Source organism: Bos indicus x Bos taurus, chromosome 16, assembly GCF_003369695.1.
Source record: "Bos indicus x Bos taurus breed Angus x Brahman F1 hybrid chromosome 16, Bos_hybrid_MaternalHap_v2.0, whole genome shotgun sequence".
NCBI lineage: Eukaryota > Metazoa > Chordata > Mammalia > Artiodactyla > Bovidae > Bos > Bos indicus x Bos taurus.
In genome coordinates, this window is record NC_040091.1 from 54,605,296 (window position 1) to 54,630,990 (window position 25,695).

Genomic DNA, 25,695 nt, shown 5'->3' on the forward strand with positions numbered 1-25,695 from the left:
TATTTTTAAAGTCTTTGTTTAACTTGTTACAATATTGCTTCTGTTTTATGTTTTAGTTTTTTGGCCAGGAGGCCTGTGGGATCTTATCTTCCTGACCAGGGATCCAACCCGCACCCCCTGTTTTGGAAGAAGTCTTAACCACTGGACCATCATCTACATTCTTTAAAAGAAAATCTGCTAAAATTTATGAAAAGATACAGGCAACTTTATGAAACTCAAGTTTTACTACTTAAGTTTGGGGAAAGAAAGTTTCCTTTTAACTTGAAATTTACCATACCTTGAAGCAGGAGGCTCTATAAAGGAGCTGGACAACATGCCCAATGCTAGTTTTAGAGGCTTGAGGAAACCGTGGCTCCAATCTCTGCACCACAAAGAGAACCAATACTTTTCTAGACAAAGCAGAACCATCTTCTAAGGCCAGGAGAACCAGCTTTAGGGCTTCCTCCTGCATTGCTAGGAAAAGTTGAAAAAAAAAAAAAATTTTATCATGTACAGATACTAGATAAATCTATTTCTTAGAAGGGTGATATTTAATAATTTCTACAGGTACCACTTAATTAATGGGCAACACAACAACAACCAATATTCACAGCTACACTTTTTGAACCATATGGGGGCAATCTTGTATTACATTCCATATATTTAATTTAAGAAAGCAGGTTAATACAGTTAAGAGAAAAGTTTTAAGTGTACTGAAAAACTGACCTGGAATTACCCACGCCATGATTATAGGAAACCAAGTGAGACATTACTTGATAACAACAGAATATTGCAAAGAACTGGCCTTTTTATATCACCTATAGCGCCTACACTATACTTTAAATATAAAATTATATACCTGGTCCAAGGAACTGGCAGCCTCTAGCTCTGACTGCTGCCCAAAGATTGGAAGAGAGTTGCTGAGGATTCTGGTGTTGGAGAATGAGCTCTGTAACTGTTCGTTCACCTAAAGATCGGGCTGCCCTCATGGCACGAATCCTGCCTTCTTCTTCCACTAGTTGGCAGTGGACCAGCGTCACTAGCTTCCTCTGCATTGGGCGACTCAGAACACTCTGAGTAGTACTATTCAGACCCACTCCTTTAAAATAGAAGAAAGAGTTATTTCTAGGTTTCCAATGAAGTTTTGGAGTCCAGAAAAACTTCCTCTAATGGGCTGACTGACTTACAGGTATATGGAATAGTTCTGGGTTCTATCAGGATATTTAAAATAAACAATACAAATCACACAAATGAAGCCTAGTTTGTAGTTTAAAAGTATACAAAGCTGTTAACCACATGCAAGTGGAATACTCACGATGACATTAAATATATCATTATTCATTTTAAGCATAATTTTAAAAGGCTAGTCAATATTCATAATTAAAAATTCAAATCTTAGGTCCTAACAGATTTGGTACATTTCACAGTGGTTAAGCTCACCTTTTCAATGAAAACAAGCCATACTGGCAAGACAGTAATGGTAACTTTCAATTGTATTATATCCCCAATAGCACACCACACAAAACTGGATAGAAGGCAGACAATTCAGGGTTGTCAAATGATACAAAGCCCTTCTGAAACCACTAGTATGCTTATACCTACTTTTGCAACCCATTCAAAAAATGTTTCCAATAAACGGTACCTAAACTTTAAATTCACTACTTTATTTGATGTGGTTTATAATGATATTATTTAACATCAGTGGGTTTGGCTTATAATAAATAAATGAATTTTGTTAACACAGCCCACAATTTTTATGGTCACAAAAGCATCTTTGATGAACATGTGCTTAATTAGCATGGATAATTTCATCCAATTTACCTCTAGCACTGCTGAGTGGTTTCAGGTACAGTGCTAATTCTTCTACACATTTCTTGGCTTCCTCATAATGTTTTGTGTCTTCAACCCCACTACACAAAGTAATGGGCTGCTGCTCAGGAACCTAGAGGTCAAAAAAAGGGTGTTTGAGTGCTCACTAATTATGATCAAATGCTTTGTTGAATAGATTTTATGCACTCCTACTCTCCCTGGTGGCTCATGGTAAAGAAGCGGCCTGTAGTGCGGTTCACCCAGGAGTGGTAGTGTAGTGCGGGAGACCCAGGTTCAATCTCTGGGTTGGGAAGATCCCCTGGAGGAAATGGCAACCCACTTCAGTATATCTTCCCTGGAGAACCCAACGGACAAAGGAGCCTGGTGAGATACGGTCCATGGGGTCGGAAAGAGCTGACACAAGTGAGCAACTGACACTTTCATTTGCACTCTATCGCTGTCACTATCAAAACTCCCATTAAATTAACTGAATTCTTTCAAAAGATCTTTTCTATACATACATACAAAATTATAGCATTTTAAAATTTTTGTTTTATTTCTGTAACAGCTTTATTGAGACATAATTTGCATAACATATAACTGACACATTTAAGGTATATATTCAATGACTTTAAGTATATTTAGTTATGCAACATCAAAATTTTAGAACATTTTCATGGCCCCTTAAAAGAATCCCACAGTCACGCCTGCCATATTTCCCCTCAAACCTCCTCCAGTTGTATGAAGAAACTATTTTCTGTCTCTCTGGATTTGCCTATTTACAACATTTCATATAAACAGAATCATATAATAACTTCCAAAGCAGCTGTACGATTTTGCATTCCCATCAGTAATAAATGAAGGGTCTCTGTTGCTTTATATACTCACCAGTATTTTGCATTGTGTTTTGAATTTTAGCTATTTTAATTCATGTGTAGTGGTATCTCATTGCTGTTTGCACAATTATTAAAGGTTATATTTTGTTTATACTTGCTATAAAATGTGGGCTATCTTTCCCTTATTGTAAAATATATCTTTGCAGCTTATTTATTTTCTACATAGTAGTTATACCTCTGACTGTCATTTTAATTTGCAATTTTTTAATGACGAACAATGCTGAGCAAGTTTTTATTTGCTCATTTGCCATGTGCATATCTTTGGTGAGGTGTACAGATCTCTATCCATTTAAAAATGATGTTCTTTTTATAATGGAGTTGAAAGAGTTCTTTATATGTTCTAGATACATGTTTCTTCTCAGATACATGATTTACAATTATTTTCTTCCATTCTGTGAGCTGTTCTCTTACTCTCTTGACAGTGTTGACGCACTATGCTTCTGGTTTCGTTTTTGTTTTTTGGCTGCAGCTATTGAGATCTCAGTTCCCTGATGAGGAATTGAACCTGGGCCATCAGCAATGGAAGTGCAGAGTCCCAACCACTGGATGTCCAGGTAAGTCCAGTAAGTTTTCCTTTTGAATAAGCTGTTCTAGAATCACTCTCTTTATCTCCAGCATATATAGTATCGACCTTCCTTACTTTTTATCCACTTAGAGGAAGACTGATTCAGCAAATATTAGTGGTACTAATATTAATATAAGTATTAATGTCCAAGTTCTAGTATATTTAGAACTTGGACAGAAAATAATTCACAGTAAACATAGGACACTTCAGACTCACACTATGCAAATCAGTGAGGGATTGTTTAAGTGAATCATATTTATCTCTGAAAAGCCTGCCTTCCTTGGCTTTGTGAAACCTTCTGAAGATACTACTGATCTCTAACTTGAGAATACTGACACAAAGCTTTCAGAGTATCACCTTCAGAATCACTAATTTTTACATTTTATGTATTAAAGGAGCATTTGCTCCTACTCTAGACAAAAGATTCCAAAGGCAGTGTTCTACAGTTTTCATTACCTTCTGTATCTTTCATTTCAGTTAGTATCTACTAAGTAAAATTGTCTGAAGCAGCTTCATTTTTCTTATTAAGTAAAATGCAATTGTTTAGCAAATAATATCTTCCTTAATATTAAGAAGTCCTTGTGACTTACCTCTAAGGTTTCTCTAGTGATCTGAGAGCGAAGGCTGTTGAGAAAATCTAACCACCAGATTGAATGTTACTGTGCAATGAGAAACACTGCACCAGCACAACAGAACCTAAGGTGCTGAAACAAAGTGTCTAAACAATACTTTACAGAATTGCATCTATTTAAATAGAAGGCAATAGGACTCAATCTTAATCAGTTTCTCTCAGAAGGAAAATACACATATACAGACATTTAAAAATGTAACAAGTTACCCAACTAACCTGAGCACCCACTAGCTGCAACAATGCTGAGTTCACTGGGAGGAGTTCAATGTCTGTATTGATAGTGGTCTGGTCAAATGGGCAAGCCTTGCGGTGGAGTTTGTTCAGGCACATCTTGCAGACAGTATGGCCACAACCCAAACTGATGGGCTTTCTAATTGTTTCGTCAAAAGTCTGAGTGCAAATTGGGCAGGAGAGGAAATCCGTCCACTGTGGAGCTTGCACAGGCATTGTTCTGGAGTTACAATTTACTCACACACACACAAAATCTAAAGCAAAGATTCCACTGGAATCAAAATCTTTGAAAAAAGTTTTTTTTTTTTAAATATCTTCTGTAAATACAGTCAGCACATAGTGTGAAATATAACCTGAAAAACAAAGAAAGAAAATGACTGCCTTCCTTTACTGTACATTCTCACCCCACTACCTATAACATTTTATACCACATTTATATCAACACAGTCCACCTTTTTTGCATTTTGACAAAATCAGAGCCATAATAAAACAGCTAGTCTCATCCCTTCATTTTAGAGATGGAGAGTAGACCTCAGAAAAAGGAAGTAATTTGCTGTAGGTGACAATAACAAAGCTGGATCCAAGATCTAAGTCTCTCAATTTATCTAAGTTTATGATTGTTTTATATTTTAAAATTAGACTTAAGATAGCTAAGACTACTCTGATCTGCACACAATCTGTTCATCTGTGAAAATTCAGGAAGCTCTACACTTAACAATGTATACATTTCAGTGTATGTTATACCCTAATAAAGAGTTTTTTTTAAAAACTGGCCTAAAGTAAAAACTACCCTAAAATATTTTTATCATCAAATTCAGTGTGGGTAATGAGATTAAAAAGCGATTGTGGGGTTTTTAACATTTATCTTAAGAGTTTTTTTTTTTTTTTTTTAACTGGTAAAGATCTTTAAGCCTCTGTTATGGCTTATATTTGCTGCTATAGTATATTGTGTTATAGTTAAAATGATTTACTTCAAAAGATTTTTTAAATTCTCAAGTTTAAGAATGATAGAACAATACAGTTAACCAGAACACATATACATACAGTTAAATTTTACTGTCTCTCCACTTCCTTTTGGTAGGGGATAAAAATCAAATTACAAAACTTATCACCTGTGTCTAACATAAATTTTCTTTACATATAAAATCTAATCTGAAATTTCTTGCACATATCTGAAACAACCTGCTATACTTACTGTAACTGTAGTTTCTAAAAATGAGAACTGATGAACAGAACAATAAACTAACACAGTATTACATGTTCTTAAAGATTTGATTATGCTCCCTAGAGACTGCTTATGGAAAAAAAGAAAAACTCATCTAAGCTGTAATTAATTAGAAAGGTAAATTATCTACACATTTTATTTTCCAAGCATTACATTTAATTTAGGTTTTACTGAAGTAATTCAACCTTAAATGCAAGCCCATTATTGAGAGAACAATTTCCATTAGTATGCTAAAAAATTTTATCCAGTCACTGAACAAATTTTTACTAAGCACTACTAGTACTGTGATCCAGACTCTGAATTATTAGGGAAACAATGAAACTCTGTAGTATCTGCCTTGTGAGTAACCTGAGCTTTGTCTGGATTTTTGTGCTATCAAATAAATGGATAATGGGGGAAAAAATATAAGAACCTAGACAGTTAACAAGTTAATTTCATATGTAGATCTAAAATTAAAGTTATCTGTGTATATGTTCAAATGGCCTGTGCAATAACAGGACAGAGTGAGTAAAGAAAATGCCCACATTTTTATTTCTATAATTAATTATAAATATTTTAAATAAAATATACCTGCAAATAGAATGAGTAGCTACAGGCATGTTTACATTAATTAAATCTTTATACTTAATAAAAAGAGACCATCATCCAAAGTGTTAAAAAAGAAAATGAAGTATCTAATTACTCAATTGTAAAGTCAAATGCTACAATTTGCATGGGGTTGTAGAATGCTCCAAAATAAAGGAGAAAAGTGCTTAAAAGACATAATATTTAGAACAAGAACTGGTTATTAGTCAGAAATGTTTGCTGAAGTTGATTAAGTATCATCCAATCTTTTCTATAAATTAGCATGCAGCTTAAATTAATGCCTAAAAAGAATGTGATCTTAGGTTAAACCTTCACACAGTGAATGATTCCTTCCTTTTTACTAGTATGGCTGTGTAAAGAACTTAACATTTGTTAATTAATCATAAAACAAAGTTAAAACATGGCTCTCTATTCCCTTAACACTGTAAAACTATAGAAACCCAAAAGAGCACAAAACATAAATGCTTTATTGCACAATCAGTATAATTTTTACTATTTATATGTCATGTGCCACATACTATAAATGTACTAAATGCTTTACATAGAACAAAATGATAAAAAGTAGGTAACTACTGTTATCTCATTTTACAGATACAGTTGACCCTTAAACATCATAGGTTTGAATACCAAGGGTCCACTTGTACGTGGAATTTTTTTTTTTCAATAGTAAATACTGCATATTACAACGACCTGCTTCCCTGGTGGCCCAGATGGTAAAGAATCTGCCTGCAATGTGGGAGACCTGGGTTCAATCCCCGAGTTGGGAAAATCCCCTGGAGGAAGGCATGGCAACCCACTCCAGTATTCTTGCCTGGAGAATCCCATGGACAGAGGAGCCTGGTGGGCTACTGTCCATGGGGTTGCAAAGAGTTGGACATAACTGAGTGACTAAGCACAGCACAGCACAACAACCTGCAACTGACTGAATCCTTGGGTGCAGAACCACAGATAAGGAGGAACCATACATATGGAGAGCTAACTGTAAATTAAACATAGATTTTCAACTGATCAGAGGGTCAATGGAGTTCAACTGTCAACTCCATGAGAAATGGAGGTTTAGTAAGGCTGAATAAGCTAAAAACAGAAAGAGCTGCAATAATAACCCAGATTTTATTGTTTAGTTGCTAAATTGCATCCTGCTCTTTTGCAACCCCATGGATTGTAGCCCTCCAGACTCTTCTGTCCATGGGAGTCCCCAGGCAAGAATACTGGAGTGGGTTGCCATTCCCTTCTTCAGGGGATCTTCCCAACCCAGGGATTGAACCCAGGTCTCCTGCACTGCAGGCAGATTATTTACTGTTTGAGCCACCAGGAAAGCCCAATATGCGTTGTGTATAGATTTTATAACAGGTAAAAGAAAAACATAATCACAGATTCTGAGACTAAATTCAATATAGTACAATTGGGGAGCTTGAAAAAAAAAATCAAAGCTACAGGGAAGCCAGAAACAAAACAAAAAATAAAACAGAGAGCAAGACAAAAAGATACGAGGTGAGACTAAAGAATTAGAAGGAACCAAAAACTATAGGATCTTTTAACTCATAACCAGTAGCTCATGGTAAAGAATCCACCTAAAAAGCAAGAGATTTTCCTGGGTCTGGAAGATCCCCTAGAGAAAGAAATGGGAACCCACTCCACTATTCTTGCCTGGGAAATCCCATGTACAGAGGAGCCTTGGCAGGCTATAGTCCATGGAGTCACAAAAGAGACAAACATGACTTTGCAACTAAACAACAACAATGGTATCTGATCGTAATGTTAAGGCACTGAAGAGCCAGGAAATGATCCACTTCATTGTTTTTTAAAACAAGGTATGCCTATACTATCAAAACATGCAGAATAATTAAAAAGAGAATTAAGCATGTAGAAATGTTAAGTTAAAGCAAAATTTTCAGACCAATATGTATGATGTCATTTGTGTTGGGGGGGAAAATCCTACAGTCTTGGTATCAATGAATATAAATGGATAGAAGAAAAAGATACAGAAAATATCTAACAAACTTAACAGCAGTTACACAGTTGGGCAACTTACAAAATGTATACAATCACAATTTACTTACATAAGTACAAAAAACCTGAAATAATGAAAACAAGAGAAGACAGACCACATTTAGAACACAAAGAATTACTATAAAACTATTAAAAACATTTTCTTTAATAAACTGATCTTCTTTTACTATACATATTTGGATGGTCAAGTCATCAAAATTACTTATTAGTTCTTTATAAAATTCATTAAAAACCCTTTAAGAACTTCTCTATAATTTATGTTTCAAAGAACTAGCATAATTTATTACTTTTATAATGAAATGTATCATTTCCATCTGTATTAACCTAGTAAAATGAAGTATATAATTGCTAACCCCTCACACATTCCAGTTAAGTAGCTCTTAGAGGCATAACAAAGTTTATAGAATTATCATTCAGAATCAGCACCCAGTTCTTCGCTAAAAAGCACTCTTTTGACCAAAAACATGGGTTTGAGAGACAAGGAGAGAACAATATTTTAAAAGTTTGACTTTGGATAGAAAATTTAATGAATAAGAATAGGGTTAAGTCACACTTTGATGATTCTATTTCAATCAGCAAAATCAAAAACCAAAGCTTTTCTCAAGACTCAAACTGTCATTAAGTTGTAGTAGATACAAGAAGAATTTTCACTTCCTCATTCTTTAAACATCTTTCTCCAAAGTCATCTTTTAAAACATTGTTCAAGCTTCTCAAAGACAGTTCTTTACACCACCTTCAACTACAAAACACATCTAAACCACAAAGGACATATGACTTTGCGAATATAATAAACATTCTTTCAATCAAGAGTAAACATGAGACACTTTAATCATAACAAGCATGAGGAGGCTGAGAAGACAAAGGAGCTGTCACTGGACAAAGAAACAGGAATTAAGTCACTTTGTTGGAATTCTAGATGTGTCCAAAGACATTATTGCAACAGGTGACCACCGGGAATAAAAATGAAAAAAATAAAAAAGTAACAGGAAGAGAGTGCCACACCCCACCTACGGCGACTGTGCTGGTGTTTTGGTCTCACCACTCCAGTGAAATAAATGGCTCTTCTCAACATCACCAAGATCAAGTCCTGAGCTTTTGGAGTGGGAGCACTGACTCCAAGACCCTAGACTACCAGAGAACTAACCCTAGGGAGTATCAAATAGTGAGAACTCCCACAAAGGAAACCATAAGTATTCCTTGTGAGGAAAACACAAGTATTAAATAATACATTAGATGAGATGGATCTCATTGATATCTTCAGGACATTCCATCCAAATACAGAACAATACACCTTCTTCTCAAGTGCACATGGAACAGTCAATTTAAGAAAATTGAAATCATTATCAAGCATCTTTTCTGACACACTAGACTAGATATCAATTATAAGAAAAAAACTGTAAAAAACACAAACACATTGAGATTAAACAATACATTTCTAAATAACCAACAGGTTACTGAAAAAATCAAAAGGGAAATCAAAAAATTTCTAGAAATAAATGACAATGAAAACACAACTCAAAACCAATGGGATGCAGCAAAAGCACTTCTAAGAGGGAAGTGTATAGCAATACAGTCCTACCTCAAGAAACAAGATAAACATCGAATAGACAACCTAACTTTACACCTAAATAAAGCAAGTGGAAAAGAAAAAGAACAACAACAACAAATTAGCAGAAGGAAATAAATCATAAAGATTAGAGCAGAAATAAATGAAAAAGAAATGAAAGAAACAGTAGTAAAAGATTAATAAAACTAAAAGCTGGTTCTTTGAGAAGATAAACAAAATTGACAACCCTTTAGCCAGACTCATCAAGAAAGAGAGAATAATCAAATCAACAAAATTAGAAATGAAAAAGGAGAGGTTACAACAGACAACGCAGAAATACAAAGGATTATAAGAGACTATTATGAACAACTATATGGCAATAAAACGGATAACCTGGAAGAAATGGACAGATTCTTAGAAAACTTTAATCTTCCAAGACTGAACCAGGAAGAAGCAGAAATTATTGAACAACCCAATTACAAGCACTGAAATTGAAGCTGTGATCAAAAATCTCCCCAAAAACAAAAGCCCAGGACCAGATGGCTTCACAGGAGAATTCTATCAAACATTTAGAGAAGAGCTAATGCCTATCCTTCTAAAACTCTTTCAAAACACTGCAGAGGGAGGAACACTTCCAAACTCATTCTACAAGGTCACTATCACCCTGATACCAAAACCAGACAAAGACAACACAAAAAAAGAAAACGACAGGCCACTTATCACTGATGAACATAGATGTAAAAATTCTCAATAAAATTTTAGCAAACAGAATTCACCAACACATCAAAAACCTCATACTCCATGATCAAGTTGGGTTTATTCCAGGGATGCAAGAATTCTTCAACATACGCAAATCAATGTAATACACCATATTAACAAATTGAAAGATAAAAACCATATGATAATCTCAACAGATGCAGAAAAAGCCTTTGACAAAATTCAGCAGCCATTTATGATTAAAACTCTTCAAAAAATGGGCATAGAAGAAACCTACCTCAACACAGTAAAGGCCATGTATGATAAGCCTACAGCAAACATTCTTCTCAGTGGTGCAAAACTGAAAGCATCCCCCTAACATCAGGAACGAGACAAGGGTGTCCACTTTTGTCACTAGTATTCAACATAGTTCTGGAAGTCCTAGCTACAGCAATCAGAGAAGAAAAAGAAATAAAAGGAATCCAGATAGAAAAGAGGAAGTAAAGAGCTCACTGTCTGCAGGTGACATGATACTGTACATAGAAAATCCTAAAGATAGTATCAAAAAATTACTACAGCTAATCAGTTAATTTAGCAAAGTTGCAGGATACAAAATCAGTACACAGCAATCACTTGCAATTCTATATACTAACAATGAAATACCAGAAAGAGAAATTAAGGAAGCAGTCCCATTCACCATTGCAACAAAAAATAAAAATATCTCTAGGAATAAACTTACCTAAGGAGACAAAAGAACTCTACACAAAAAATTATCAGACACTGATGAAAGAAATCAAAGATGACATAAACAGATGGAGAGATATTCCATGTTCCTGGGTAGGAAGAATCAATATTGTGAAAATGACTATACTACTAAATGCAATCTACAGTTTCAATGTGATCCCTATCAAATTACCAATGGCAGTTTTCACAGAACTATAAGAAAAAATTTCACAATTCATATGGAAACACAAAAGACCCTGATTAGCCAAAGCAGTCTTGAGAAAGAACGATGGAGCTGGAGGAATCAACCTTCCTGACTTCAGATTATACCATAATGCTACAGTCATCAAGACAGTATGGTACTGGCACAAAAACAGAAATATAGCCCAATGGAACAAGACAGAAAGCCCAGAAATAAACCCACACACCTACAGGTATCTTATTTTGACAAAGGAGGCAAGAATATACAATGGGGGCAAAGACAGCCTCTTCAATAAATGACGCTGGAAAAATTGGATAGCTACACATAAAAGAATGAAATTAGAACACTTCCTAACACGACACACAAAGATAAACTCAAAATGGATCAAAGACCTAAATGTAAGACCAAAAACTATAAAACTGTTAGAGGAAAACATAGGCAGAACACTTGATGACAGAAATCAAAGCAAGATCCTCTATGACCCACCTCCTCCTAGAGTGATGGAAATAAAAACAAAAGTAAACAAGTGGGACCTGATTAAACTCAAAAGCCTTTTGCACAGCAAAGGAAACTAAGCAAGGTGAAAAGACAACCCTCAGAATGGGAGAAAATAACAGCAAATGAAACAACTGACAAAGGATTAATTTCCAAAATATACAAGTAGCTCATACAACTCAATGCCAGAAAAGCAAACAACCCAATCAAAAGTGGGAAAGAGACTTAAATAGACATTTCTTCAAAGAAAACATGCAGATGGCTAGCAAACACATGAAAAGATGCTCAACACCGCTCATTATTAGAGAAATGCAAATCAAAACTCCAATGAGATATCACTTCACACAGGTCAGAGTGGCCATCATTTCAAAAAGTGTACAACAACAAATGCTGGAGAGGGTGTGGAGAAATGGAACACTCTTGCACTGTAAGTGGGAATGTAAATTGATACAGCCACTATGGAAGATGGTATGGAGATTCCTTAAAAAACTAGGAATAAAACCACCATATGACCCAGCAATCCCACTCCTAGGCATAAACCCCGAGGAAACCAAATTGAAAAAGACACATTTCCCATTGTTCATTGCAGCACTATTTACAACAGCTAGAGCATGGAAGCAACCTAGATGTCCACCAACAGATGATGGATAAGGAAGTTGTGGTACATATACACAGTGGAATATTACTCAGCCATAAGAAGGAACACATTTGAGTCAGTTCTAATGAGGTGGATGAACCTAGAGCCTATTATACAGAGTGAAGTAAGTCAGAAAGAGAAAGATAAATATTGTATACTAATGTATATATACGCAATCTAGAAAAATGGTACTGAAGAATTTATTTGCAGGGCAGCAACGGAGAAACAGACATATAGAATAGATTTTTGGACATGAGGAGAGGGGAGGAGAGGGTGAGACGTATGGAGACAGTAACATGGAAACTTACATTACCATATGTAAAACAGATAGCCAATGGAAATTTGCTGTATGTCTCAGGAAACTGAAACAGGGGCTCTGTGTCAACCTAGAGGGGTAGGACTCGGAGGGAGATGGAAGGGAGGTTCAAAAGGGAGGGGATATATGAATACCTATGGCTGATTCATGTTGAGGTTTGACAGAAAACAACAAAATTCTGTAAAGCAATTATCCTTCAATTAAAAAACAAATAAAAAGAGTAAACACAAAATAAAATTATTAAATACCAACATCTAGATTCTTTAAACTTCCTCAGAGCAAGGCTATGTAAGAAAAAAAATTTTCTATTAATTAATGCACATGTGCTCAAAGTCTGCAGGTAAAATATGTGTTAGAGCTCAGACTAAATCTAGCTCATTAAGAGTAATTCTACTGGAACCTTCCTAATCAGAAACAGAACATAAATGATGGATCCTCTTATTTCTAAAAAAATACAAGAGTCACTCTGCTGCTCAATGATGAGAGCAATGGTTAACTTTCCCATCAGTTTAAACAAGACCTACTCTCCTTTGTAGATGGCAACAATTGGTGATCTTACTGTTGATAACTGATAATAGATCATTCAGAATACAAATTAAACAGCACTCAGTCTGACCTTGAAGAGAGCCCAAACTTATTTTAAAAAATCATATATAACTTCCCCAATAAAATACACATTCTTACACCCACAGGAGTATGCTTAAACAGCATTTAGAAGGTCATCTTCTGTGCCTTCTTCCATACCCTTGATAGGAGTTACTAGACAGAATGTGACATTGACATTTTACTAATTCTTCCCAACTTCTAAATTCTGATTAAAAACCATCACTCAAAATATCTCTTATGCTGTTGTTGTTCAATCACTCAGTCATGTCTGACTCTGCGATCCCACACACTGCAGCATGCCAGGCTCACCTGTCCTTCACTATCTCCTGGAGTTTGCTTAGATTCATGTCCATTGAGTCCATAATGCTATCTAACCATCTCATCCTTATCCACCTATATTAATAAAATTAATCTTCAATATTATCATCAGAGTTTTTTTTTCTTTTAAAAGGAAATAAAATCTTACCAGAGTAAGAAAATTATTTCAGTGAACAGTAAACAATAAAACCACTGACTCATTCCACCAGCTAAGTGACTAGTTTGCAGACATCAAACTCCAAGTCATGTAAATGCCTTGTAGTAACTCCTTTCAAACCCACGCCTCTGCAAAACAACAAACAACTACATGTTGTGAGCCTTAAGGTTTAAGGGTGATTAAAGCAATTCCCAAAGAGCTACTATAGGCAAAATTATGATAACATGATGTGTAACAGAGCTTGGCTTTCCAAAAGTAAACCATGTGTCATGTCTCATGCCAAGTGTTTTCAGGTGTGTCTCTCATTTAAATGTCCACCACAAATCTAAACCACAATCTAAACCACCACCAGTAACCAGTATTTGTTAAGCACCAACTAGGTGCCAGTACTTTCAGTGCTCTATATACTGTATCTAATTAATTAAATGTTCACAGCAACACTGTGATATAGTTATTTCCATTTCAAAGATAAAGAAACCAGAATACTAGTGAGTGGCTGGACTATGATTCAAATTCAGGCCAGCTTAACCCATAAGCTGGTACTTTAAAATTCTCTAATTTCTGCCACTTAACAGGTGCAATTAAGTCATTATGGCAAGGGAGCTTAGGATGATGGAAATGTTCTAAAATTGTGCCGATGGTTGCACAAGTCTAAAAATTTACTAAAAATTGTTGAACTGTACACTTAAGTAAATTTTACAGCATGTAAATTATACTTCAATAAAGCTGTTTAAATAGCCATTAAAGGTTTTTTATAAAGTCATAGTTTTTAATTTTAATGTAGTAATTTAAAAATATAAAGATACGTTTCAGACTGTTCTATGAGCACAGCAGTAATTCTAGTAGTAGTAGTAGTTTGGTCACTAAGTCGTGTCCGACTCTTGCAATGCCAAGGACTGTAGCCTGCCAGATTCCTCTGTCCATGGGATTCTCCAGGCAAGAATACTGGAGTGGGTTGCCATGTCCTTCTCCAGGGGATCTTCCTGACACAGGAATTGAACCCAGGTCTCCTGCATTGCAGGCAGATTCTTTACCGACTGAGCTACAAGGGAATAGCTAAATTAAATAAATAGCTAAATTATACTGCTTTGAAGATTTCATTTAAATATATTCAAACTGACATTTTAAAAATTGTTAAAAAGTTATTACCATCTCCTCCATCAAGGTTTATTTTATGCGTGTCTGATTTAGAGAGAGAAGTAAGAAAATTAAAATTCCTCAAGTATCTATTCTGGCCTAGTCACTCTTCAGAAGCATTATTATACCCATTTTATAGGTAACTCTTGATCTTCAGCAGCATTAAATAACTTGCCCAAAGTTAATAAATTGTCAAGTTGAGACTAAAACTCAGTTCTTATGTTAATTCACAGCGTAAGTTACCTAGAGCAAGATATTACATCAAACAAACAAAATCTTACTGTCTGTAAGAAGAAAATCCTGGATCTCCTTCCACCCTGCCCTACCCCATGAGATGAGTTTAATTATTATCTTTGGCCTTAATTTGCCATTTGCCTGGGACATTTCCATAGCAACCAATAAACAGGGCAACATCAGAGAAGAGAAAATTTTTAACTATCTTGAAAAGTGATGCTAAGAGCAGAAAATAAAAACAAAAAGAAGAAAAATAAATGAAGGTTTAGTACAATACCACTCAGGGTTATAATTCTCAGAATATTAGTTAATTCACATATAAAACAGTGTGAGATTTCTGAAGGCTCAAGGTTTCTCCAGCAATAACACCCTGTGAAGACTCAATTTTGACTGTAAAAATACTTCTTCCCAAAATAAACAAACTGAATTGTAACTTTATACTGTACACAACATCCTAGATATAAATAACTTAATATGCTAATGTTAGTGCAAATATAGACAAATTCTTAGGACCGGTATAAAGAGAAGGACTTCTGACTTAAAAGGAGGAACAGGCCTGGAAAACAGAACTTGATTAAAAGGGTTGAGAAAGCTGCACAGGGCTAATTTAGGTGGCTTATTTTCCCAGAGTTCAGAGGGACAAAAGCAAACACTTCTATTTCCAATGTAAAGTCAAATTTAGCAGAAGAAATAGTAAGGAAGGATAAAGCCATTCACAGAGAAGCTGCTTGATCAAGCTGAAACACTGCAAGTGAAGGACAGCTACTAACTTTGGGTATAAAGTCTGAAGCTTCAGATTCCTATTCTATATAGCAAAGTTCTACACTGTGTGTAAAACATGCTCCACAAGAGGTCATTAGAGTTATTACAGAGGTGGTGAAATAAAAAGGCCAAAGTCAAAAGCATCATCTTAAAGGAGCTGTGAGGCAGTAGGCAGGGAAACTTATCTGTCATAGCAAAACATCAAAGAGTTTTTTTTTTAGTTTGCATTAATAGTCTGCTGAAGATTACATATGCTGTATGTACATATGTCCTCACCATTTAATGGTGGCCCAAAAATCAAAGAATAATGAGAATAACAAAGTCAGATATATGTTGTTAACTGCTTTCAAATTAATTGTAGATGTCTGAAACTTGTTTTCTTTGTGAAAACTGATGTCTTATGAATAATAACACTTCCTAAAAAACAATAACAAAACCAACACCAAGAACAATGCACAGAAACTGTTTTGAGCCCTTTCTGTATATTAATTCATTTTACTTTAAAAATTAAATATCTTTTAAAAAAAAGAAAAATAAGAAAATAAGCTTAAAGACAGGAAAAAAAAAAAAAAGTGAAGTCTCCTTAATTAAGACTCTTTTTTAAGCCAAAAAGATAACTCACTTATCTTTTGAAATCTGTCCTCCTGCTAAAATAATGGCTCCTTTTCATAAAGGAAGTTTACTCCTCCTGTCCCCAGAAGTTATTTTGAGACACAATGACAAATCTGATTGGCAAGTCCTCAATAATCTTGAATGTAAGGGAAAATGTTCACTATAAAAAAAAAAATTAACTTGTGTCTCAGAAATTTATATTCCAGATTGTTAAATACTAATTTATAAAACTCCTGAGGAATTCAATGAAATTGAGACATTTTAAGGCACAACACTAATACTGTTTCTTTAATGTATCCTAATTTATTAGTTATTTCCTTGCTTATATGGAAGCATTTAAGCTTAAATCTTTGTGAAAAGGAGTTAAAAAAAAAAAATTTTACTTCTATCTCTACAATGCTATAAGTAAAAAAAAAAAAAAAGTAACTCAATCCCTGTGCCTATCCTCTGGTCTCTATTTTCTTCTCCCTCACCTCTGAGTTTTCAAATTATCACTTTATCCCAACCACTATTAGTGTATCAACAATCTTCTTATGAAATTCAACAGTCACATCTCAATCCTTATCTTCTTTCTATGTGTTTAGTAATGTTAACCAGTTTCTCCTGCAAATGCTGCCCTTCTGGGCTTCTATAATGGCATACTTTCCAGGTATTCCACTAATTAGCAGGCTACTCCTTACATGTCCCTTTTGAGGGCTTCTCCTTCTCTGCCCATCCTTGCCCTCCACCCATAAATGCAGTTCTTCAGAATTCCTTCCTCAATTCTCCTCTCTACAAAATTTCCCTGAGTGATTTCATCTACTTTCAGCTTTTGACTACCAACTGGATGCTTATGACTTCCAAAATTTCAAGCCACTCTTCTGAGTGCCAGCATCATATAACCAGTTGACTACTAGTCATTCATGTCCAACTGGGGTCTCAAACTATCTCAACCATACCAAACCTTTTGTTCCGTATGTTAATGATGAAGTGACTTACCTATTGAGAGAAGCATGAGTAATCATCCTTCACTATTCAGTTTTCCTCAAACCTGCTCTCCCCTCAACTAACAATCATTATGTCCCATTCATTTTATTTCCTCAGTGTTTTTTGAAACCTTTCCATCCATTTTTAAATCCTTACTTTAGGCTGCCAACATCTCTAACTGGGATTGCTGTGACAATTTCTTAAGTCCATGTTAAAAGTATCCTCAACAGAGCAGGTTCTTTAAAATCAGAGAATGTCTTGGGCTTCCCCCCGTCCCCTTTCTTGATATCTTCCCTATGGTTTTAATACAGAAGAAGCCAGCTAATATACAATAGCAAACATATCAAGCTGGAATATTTATGCTTTCACCAACAGAAAGTCAACTGAATTAATAGAAAGCTGCTAGAGAAGAAACCTAGGGCTTTACTATCCAAAGTATCACGTACAGATAAACAAGGATAGATAAGACTTGAATAACACTATAAATCAACTAGACTTAAGACATCCATAGAATGTTCAACACAACAGAACTCTTTAAGTGCTTATGCTTATGAAACATTCTCCAAGATAGACCATATATGCTAGATGATAAGACAAGTCTGAGTAAGCTTAAAAGGATTGAAATCATAAACACTGTAGTCTCTGAATACAATGGAATGAAATTACCAACAAAAAAACCCTTAAACTCACAAATATAGGGAAGTTAAACAACATACTGTTGCCATTTCCTTCTCCAATGCATGAAAGGAAAAAGTGAAAGTGAAGTCGCTCAGTCGTGTCCAATTCTTAGCAATCCCATGGACTGCAGCCTACCAGGCTCCTCCGTCCATGGATTTTCCAGGCAAGAGTACTGGAGTGGGGTGCCACTGCCTTCTCCAATACTGCTAAATAACCTAAGTCAAAGAAGAAATCAAAAGGGAAATTAGAAAATATTTTGAAATGAATGAAAATGAAGATACACCATACCAAAATTCATGGGATGCATTTAAAGTAAGGCTTAGATGGATTTTAATAGCCTTAAGTGTCCATATTAAAAAGAAGAAAGTCTCAAATCAATAATCTTACTTTCCCACCTTAAGACATTGGGGAAAAAAAGATATCTAACACCAGCAACACAATGACAAATTCTCTATGGCCAAAATATAAGTTCTGAATTTAATATTGTTAAGTAATGCCAATTTTAGATGATTTCTTCCCTAAATACTACAAAAGAGAAACTTATAAACAAAAGACATTAAAAACTTAAAAACCCAAGTATTCTAATATCACAAACAGTTTAATATTAGTTAATGAGGTGTAAATGCAATTAAAAAAAAATCTTGACAGTTCCTTTTTACAATGAATATACATATTTCAACTTGGAAGAGGGAGGTAGAGAGATACTTCAAGGCTGATGTACCCAAATATAAAATCTAGGGTTTTGTTTGATTATTTTAAGCAGATAACTTATAAGCAATCAAGTCTTAACATCAAAGCTAGCAAATAATAGAGGAAACAATTCTCAACTGTATCTTTCAGAGGGCCTCTGGGATACCACTTATTAGTAGCAAATTATGCTGGCATTCCTATCTTTGAAGGAGATTATCACAGGTTCAAGTAATAAGTGAGCAATATGACAACCCAGATAGTGTACTAAAAAGAAAAGACATCTCTTTGCTGACAAGATCTATAAAGTCAAAGCTACAGCTTTTCCAGTAGTCATGTACAGACAGATGTGAGAGTTGGACCCTAAAGAAGACTGACAGCCGAAGAAGTGATGCTTTTGAACTACAGTGCTGGACTCTTAAGAGTCCCACAGACTGGAGATCAAACCAGTCAATCCTAAAGGAAATCAACCTTGAATATTCATTGGAAAGACTGATGCTGAAGCTGATGCTCCAATACTTTGGCCATGTGAGCCTATTCACTGGTAAAGACCCTGATGCTTGGACAGACTGGAGGCAAAAGAAGAGGGCGGCAGAGGATAAGATAGCATCACCGACTCAATGGACATGAATTAGAGCAAACTCCAGGAGATAGTGAAGGATAGGGAAATCTGGAATGCTGCAGTCCATGGGGCTGCAAAGAGTTGGACATGATTTAGCAACTGAACAACAACATAAGCAAATGGAAATTTAAAGGAATGACAAGTTCTAAAATAATAATAGAATGTATGGATGGGTCAAAATATTCTAAAAACTTAGAGTGCTTTATTTTTTAATCCTCATAATAACCTTGCAAAATATTATTACAACTTTGAGAAAATCAGGGCTCAGAAAAGTTAAGCAATGTTCTTAAGATCTCACAGCCACCAAGGGTTGAGATTCCAACCTAGTTTATCTAACTTTACTCTGAAAAAAGTTTTCCCTTAGGTTTTTGAATCATTTCCTGTGACAGTCTGCAAAGATGGCCACAGTTCCTCCCATCCCTTTAGCTACACCCCTCTGTAATTTGACTTTGCTATTCTTTCTATCAAGAAAGAGAATCTTTTCCTCCACTTTGAATCTGGGTGACCTTGGCTTACTTTGAAAACTGTAGTTGAATATAGCATTAGTGATGTTTGTAGAGCTCCAGACAGAACATAAAAGCCTCAAGAAACCTTGCAACTTTCCACTCTTACTCTCTTGGAACATGGTGCCACTATGTGAAGGGCACCTGAGCTAGACCTGAGATGAGACCAACAGAACAGAGAAAAATTGTCCCAGCTCAGACCCCTAGAACAATCAGCCCCAGTTTTAGCTGCCAGATGACTAACCTCTGAGACCAGCAGCAGAACCACCTGCAGCTAACCTAGTTCCAAGCACTAACTCAATTATAAGCAAACAGTTGCTGTTTTAAGCCACTTTAAATTTTGGAGTGGTTTGTTACTCAGCAATAGATTATCTGATTGTTTATATAGTCAAGACACAATTTTACATTTATAAATTTCACTAAAGCCTTTTGAGAAAAGAATAATACTGAATATTCATAGTAGAATCTAAAAGGTTCCCTCAACTGAATTATAAACTTTTAATAAAGTGAATCTCTTCTTTTTATAAGGCCTAAAAATTACCAATATATTTAAGTACCTTCACAAACACCACATGCCTAAATTTAGCTTCTTATTCTTGCAGCATAAATTATCAGTAACTGAGAAGAGCACTCAAGTGTACCAAAATGGTGATATTTTCAAAGCACAGCATGAACAACAAATCCTTAGACTTAACAATATGTACTACTTAGGCTTAATTTGGAGAAGGCAATGGCAACCCACTTGCCTGGGATATCCCATGGACAGAGGAGCCTGGTAGGCTGCGGTCCATGGGGTCGCTAAGAGTCGGATACAACTGAGTGTCTTCACTTTCACTTTTCACTTTCATGAATTGGAGAAAGAAATGCCAACCCACTCCAGTGTTCTTGCCTGGAGAATCCCAGGGACGGGGGAGCCTCGTGGGCTGCTGTCTATGGGGTCGCATATAGACGGACACAACTGAAGCAACTTAGCAGCAGCAGCAGGCTTAAATCTATCTGAATCTTTGTGTTCTATTCCAACCTAATACACTGAAACTGTCATCTATGTAACAGTCCTCCATGTTAATGTGCCAGAGCAGCATTATTACCTTATTGAAAGTGATTCAAATACTCCCAAGTTAGCTGTTATTAGTCTTCACTGGCACAATCTAAAGGCCTAAACTTCCTTACCAGCATCACCTTAGTCATCTTCAACAGGCTATACTTGCTTTCACCCACCTCTAACTTACCTTTATGTACTCCCTGAATCTTTTCCCCCTCTATCCCATATCCCAAAACTGTGTGTGGCGGGGGTGGGATCTGGGTGCTAAGCACTTACAAACCATCTCATTTAATCCTCCAACAACCTTCTGATCAGGTTACAGCAACTTCTATTATTTCTTTGGAAGAGAACCACAAAGCATATTTTATTAGAATATTTCACTGAAAAATAATCAGGGGACTAAAACACAAAGTGAATTTTAATTTTATAAATATTTTAAGATACTTAATATATTGAAATATAACATACATACATAAAAGGTATACAGAGTGTTCAGCTCAATGAATTATCAAAGTAAGCATACCTGTATACCCCGTCCTTCCCAGAAAGCCCCTCACTATCCTTCTCAATCATTATCTCTTTATTCTTGTCAGAGCCCACTGCTATCCTAACTTCTAATATTGTAGATTAATTTTAACTATTTTAAAATTCTATGTAATGAAGTCATCAGCATGTGTTTTCTATTTTGGCTTCTTTCATTCAACATATTTGTTAAGGTTGTTTTTCCTACACTTACATTACTAAACTGTTACAAAACATTCCAGTTAAACTACAATTAGAAAGCAAACCTTCATGAACTCATTTTTGGAGTACTGATGATATTTGATTTTGAATGAAGCAAATTTCTAGTGCTGAACTAGAAGGAAAACACCAGGTATCAAACAACAAAACTGGAGAACAAAGAATTCCCTCTTTACTCAAGAAAACAAAGCAACACATGTGTTACACTAATAGCCCTCAGTCCAGTTCAGTCGCTCAGTCGTGTCCAACTCTTTGCGGCCCCATGAATCACAGCCCTAGGCCTTTACTTTTACTTGTTTCTACCTTTTTCTTCCTGAGGGAGCTTGTGTCCTAGACTTCCTTGTGGAACTTCGTAGCTACCACAGGGCTCTGACTGAGTCTAGAACTGGGCAGCAAAGAAAAAACAGGCACATGTATTCAGAATAGGTAAGCTTCAAAGGCAATGTGCTTCTTTTGCAATGGGTGGGTGATACTTAGTGCACACTCTGACCTAGGGAATCTTTGTGTTAAAGATATAACCTATTTAATAATAGCAAAATAACAATAACATTCGTACTATTAAAATGTCCCCATAATCTACTGGCCAAGGCCTAAGGACATTTTTATCACTGTTTATTTTAGTGAAATATGCCTAAAAGAATTCAAACTATTTCCAGAACACAAAGTCACAAGGATATTCAACTGCACATACTTGAAAAAGAATGCTTAAAAAAAAAAGTATAGATTCATTTTCCACTTTAGAACTATTTCTAGACTGTTAATCTCAGGTAAACTTCTATTTTGAAGAGTTTAAAAGAATGAACCAATTGCTACATGGAGTCCAAACCCAGAAGCCTACAGCTACAATGTATCTTATTTACATATATCAAGTGGTTTGAAAAAGCCATATAAATTGTAAAAAGATATTTTGCTGTTCCCAAGTAGTAGCTCAGAGAAGGCAATGGCACCCCACTCCAGTACTCTTGCCTGGAAAATCCTGTGGACGGAGGAGCCTGGTGGGCTGCAGTCCATGGGGTCGCTAAGAGTTGGACACGACTGAGTGATGTCACTTTCACTTTTCACTTTCATGCATTGGAGAAGGAATTGGCAACCCACTCCAGTGTTCTCGCCTGGAGAATCCCAGGGACTGGGGAGCCTGGTGGGCCGCCGTCTATGGGGTCGCACAGAGTCCGACACGACTGAAGTGACTTAGCAGCAGCAGCAGCTACTGTTAGAGAACCTACTGATTTGTTACTACTGTACCAGAATTAAACACAAAACATTTCCTCCAAAATAGGTAACAATGATCTCTGAGGGAATAAATACGTGCTTAGGTCTGTGTAGTGTGTGGAACAGGCAACAGAGGACAAAAGGATGGGATACGCCAAACCGCCATGGGTTATACAACAAACAAATCTAATTTTACATGCTATTCTTTCATAAAATAGGGGGCCTCCTTTCTTATCTTGGAGAAGGCAATGGCAACCCACTCCAGTACTCTTGCCTGGAAAATCCCATGGACGGAGGAGCCTGGTAGGCTGCAGTGCATGGGATTGCTAAGAGTCGGGCAGGACTGAGCGACTTAACTTTCACTTTTCTAATCTTAAATCACGAACAATTTGTCCCTCTCCCAATCCTGAACTTTCTCCCTATTTCCCTACACATATTATTATGTGAATTCCCTGAGGGAGGGCCTCAGTTGATTACCTTATTTAAAATGGACCCCTCAACCCTAATCATACTACCAGCACAATCTGTGCTTCCCATCTCATTCCTGATTAATTTTTCTCCAAAATACTTCTCACCATTCAATATGCTGTTTCTCTTATTTTGCTACAGTGTGGAACTGCCACTAGTAAAATTTAAGTTCCATGAAGACAGAGATTTTTGTTTGTTTCTCTCTCTCATCGTTTTTGAGTATATTTTATGTGCCAGGCACTATTCTAAATTTTACATGCATTATCTCACCTAGTCCTCACGATGATCCTATTAGATATCAGATATCATTATATCTTAATATTACAGTTGAAGAAACTCAGCACAAATGTTAGGTAATAAGCACAAGGTCACATGGTAATTAACTTGTCTCTATTTTTTTAAACTGGTAATGCCTTCTGTAGCCTTTGTTTCTTTAGTTACCTCACTACACAACGTGACACTCAATGTACACAACCTAGTAATCTGGTAAGCATCCTAGATTCCACCCTCTTCTACCTTCATTAAAAATTTTATATCATTTCTTACATCTGTATCTTCCTTTCTATCTCTCTTTCTATGATTGAAGGCTGTATTCATTCATTCATTCAAAAATTACTTACTGAGCACTGACCAAGTGCCACACACTGTCTTAGGATCTGAAGATGTAGTTCCTAGTGAAACAAAGTCCCTGCTCTCATACAGGATATATATAGTCTCTCTCACCTGGATCACACAGTGACCTTCTAAGTGATCTGTCTCCAGCTTTGTCTTCCTTCACCCTCCTCACAGCAGCTGGTCATTCACTTATGGTTTTCTTCTATGACCAAAAACAAAAGCAATAAAAAAGGACAATAACTTGAAAGATCCTCTTTCACAAGAGGATATCAAAATGGCCAATAAGTGTATCAGATACTTCTAAGAATCATCACAAGGGGAGTTTAAAGTAAAATGGCAATGAGAAACTATACCTAGCAGAATGGCTAAAAAAAAAAAAAACTAACTGACAATACCACATATTAAAGGCTATATGAGCATGCAAAATTCTCATACAATGCTGCTAGCAGTGTGAACTGGTACACTTGGAAAACTGGCAGTAGCCTCTTAGATTAAACAAAAGCCGACTAAGGACTCCCAAATTTCACTGCCAGAGGAATGACTACATATGGTTACCAAAAAACGTATGCAATAATGTTCATAACAGCTTTACTCATAAAATGCCAAAAACAGACTGTAAACAATCCAAATGTTCATAAACAGTAGAGTGGATAAACTGTGACAATTTCATACAATGGAATACTATACAGCAAAAATAAAAATAGAACAACTGATCTACTGTTAAATATAACATGGCCAAATTTCAGAATACTACAATCAACAAAGCCAGATACAAAATAGCACCTTCTGCAGGATTCAGTTTATAGAAGGAGCAAAAAGAATACATGATGTACGATTTAGAAGAAAAACAGACTATGGTGCTAGAAGTGAGAATTTACTCTTGGGAAAGTTGGGAAACACTGGGGAGGAGAAAGAGTAGAAAGAATTCTTAGGTGCCAGAAACACTGAGTATCTTGATCTGGATGGTGGTTACACAAGTGTACATACATAAAAAGTCATCAAGATGTACACCTATGATTTTTGCCCTTTAGTGGGTGTGTTTTGTACCTCAAACATAAAACAAAAACAAAAAAAAACACAACTCTTTGATGGTGCCTTAGCAGAATTGATCCCAACTGCTTGAACACGTCATACAAGATCCCTGGGTTGTGGCCCCTACCTACCTCTCTAGCTTTATTTTTCATCACCATCTGCCTCAGGTTTTATATTTTAGCAACGAAAGTATGAAGATTTCCCCACACACAACATACGCTTTTTCACTCTAGGTCTTGTCTGGCTCAAATAAGTTAGGGATGTTAAACCCCTATTCACCCTTTAAGTCTCATTCAATTCAGGAAACTCCAGAAATCTCTTTAAAGCCCAGTATATATTAGGTTGCCCCTCTGATGGCTCCAATACATTCTAAACTTTATCTATAAGAGAAAATCCATACTGTTGTATACTGCAGTATGCCATTTCATTATTGTTTAGTTGTTCAGCTGTGTCTCTTTGTGACCCCATGAACTGTAGGCCACCAGACTTCTCTGTCCATGGAATTTTCCAAGCAAGAATACTGGAATGGGTTGCCATTTCCTCCACCAGGGGATCTTCCCAACCCAGGGATTAAACCCACATCTCCATGTCTTCTGAATGACAGGCAGATTCTTTACCACTGAGCCACTGGGGAAGCTGCTCCATGGCACATATCTGCTCAATAATTTTTAAATGATTGAAAAATATCACTACCTGATTGTGGCATGTTTCACATTTCTAAAGATAATGCTGGACAAGTCACATGAAAGGTAAGAGTGCA

The 25,695-nt window shown here is 36.0% G+C and overlaps 1 protein-coding gene across 5 annotated transcripts in view; it reads right to left on the reverse strand.

Moving 5' to 3' along the window:
* Positions 1–25,695, reverse strand: part of RC3H1 (ring finger and CCCH-type domains 1) — a 75,827-nt gene that overhangs the window by 37,959 nt on the left and 12,173 nt on the right. For 3 of the 5 annotated variants that reach the window (XM_027565378.1, XM_027565382.1, XM_027565381.1), the window contains exons 2-5: positions 4,097–4,464; positions 1,801–1,921; positions 839–1,078; positions 278–453 (exon numbers count right to left, since the gene is read on the reverse strand). In XM_027565378.1, the coding sequence (XP_027421179.1) occupies positions 278–453; positions 839–1,078; positions 1,801–1,921; positions 4,097–4,327 (768 nt within the window). In that variant the 5' untranslated portion in view covers positions 4,328–4,464. Of the gene's footprint in view, positions 1–277; positions 454–838; positions 1,079–1,800; positions 1,922–4,096; positions 4,465–24,011; positions 25,397–25,695 lie in introns of those variants that run through there. The other 2 variants (XM_027565380.1, XM_027565379.1) reach the window with 2 other exon arrangements.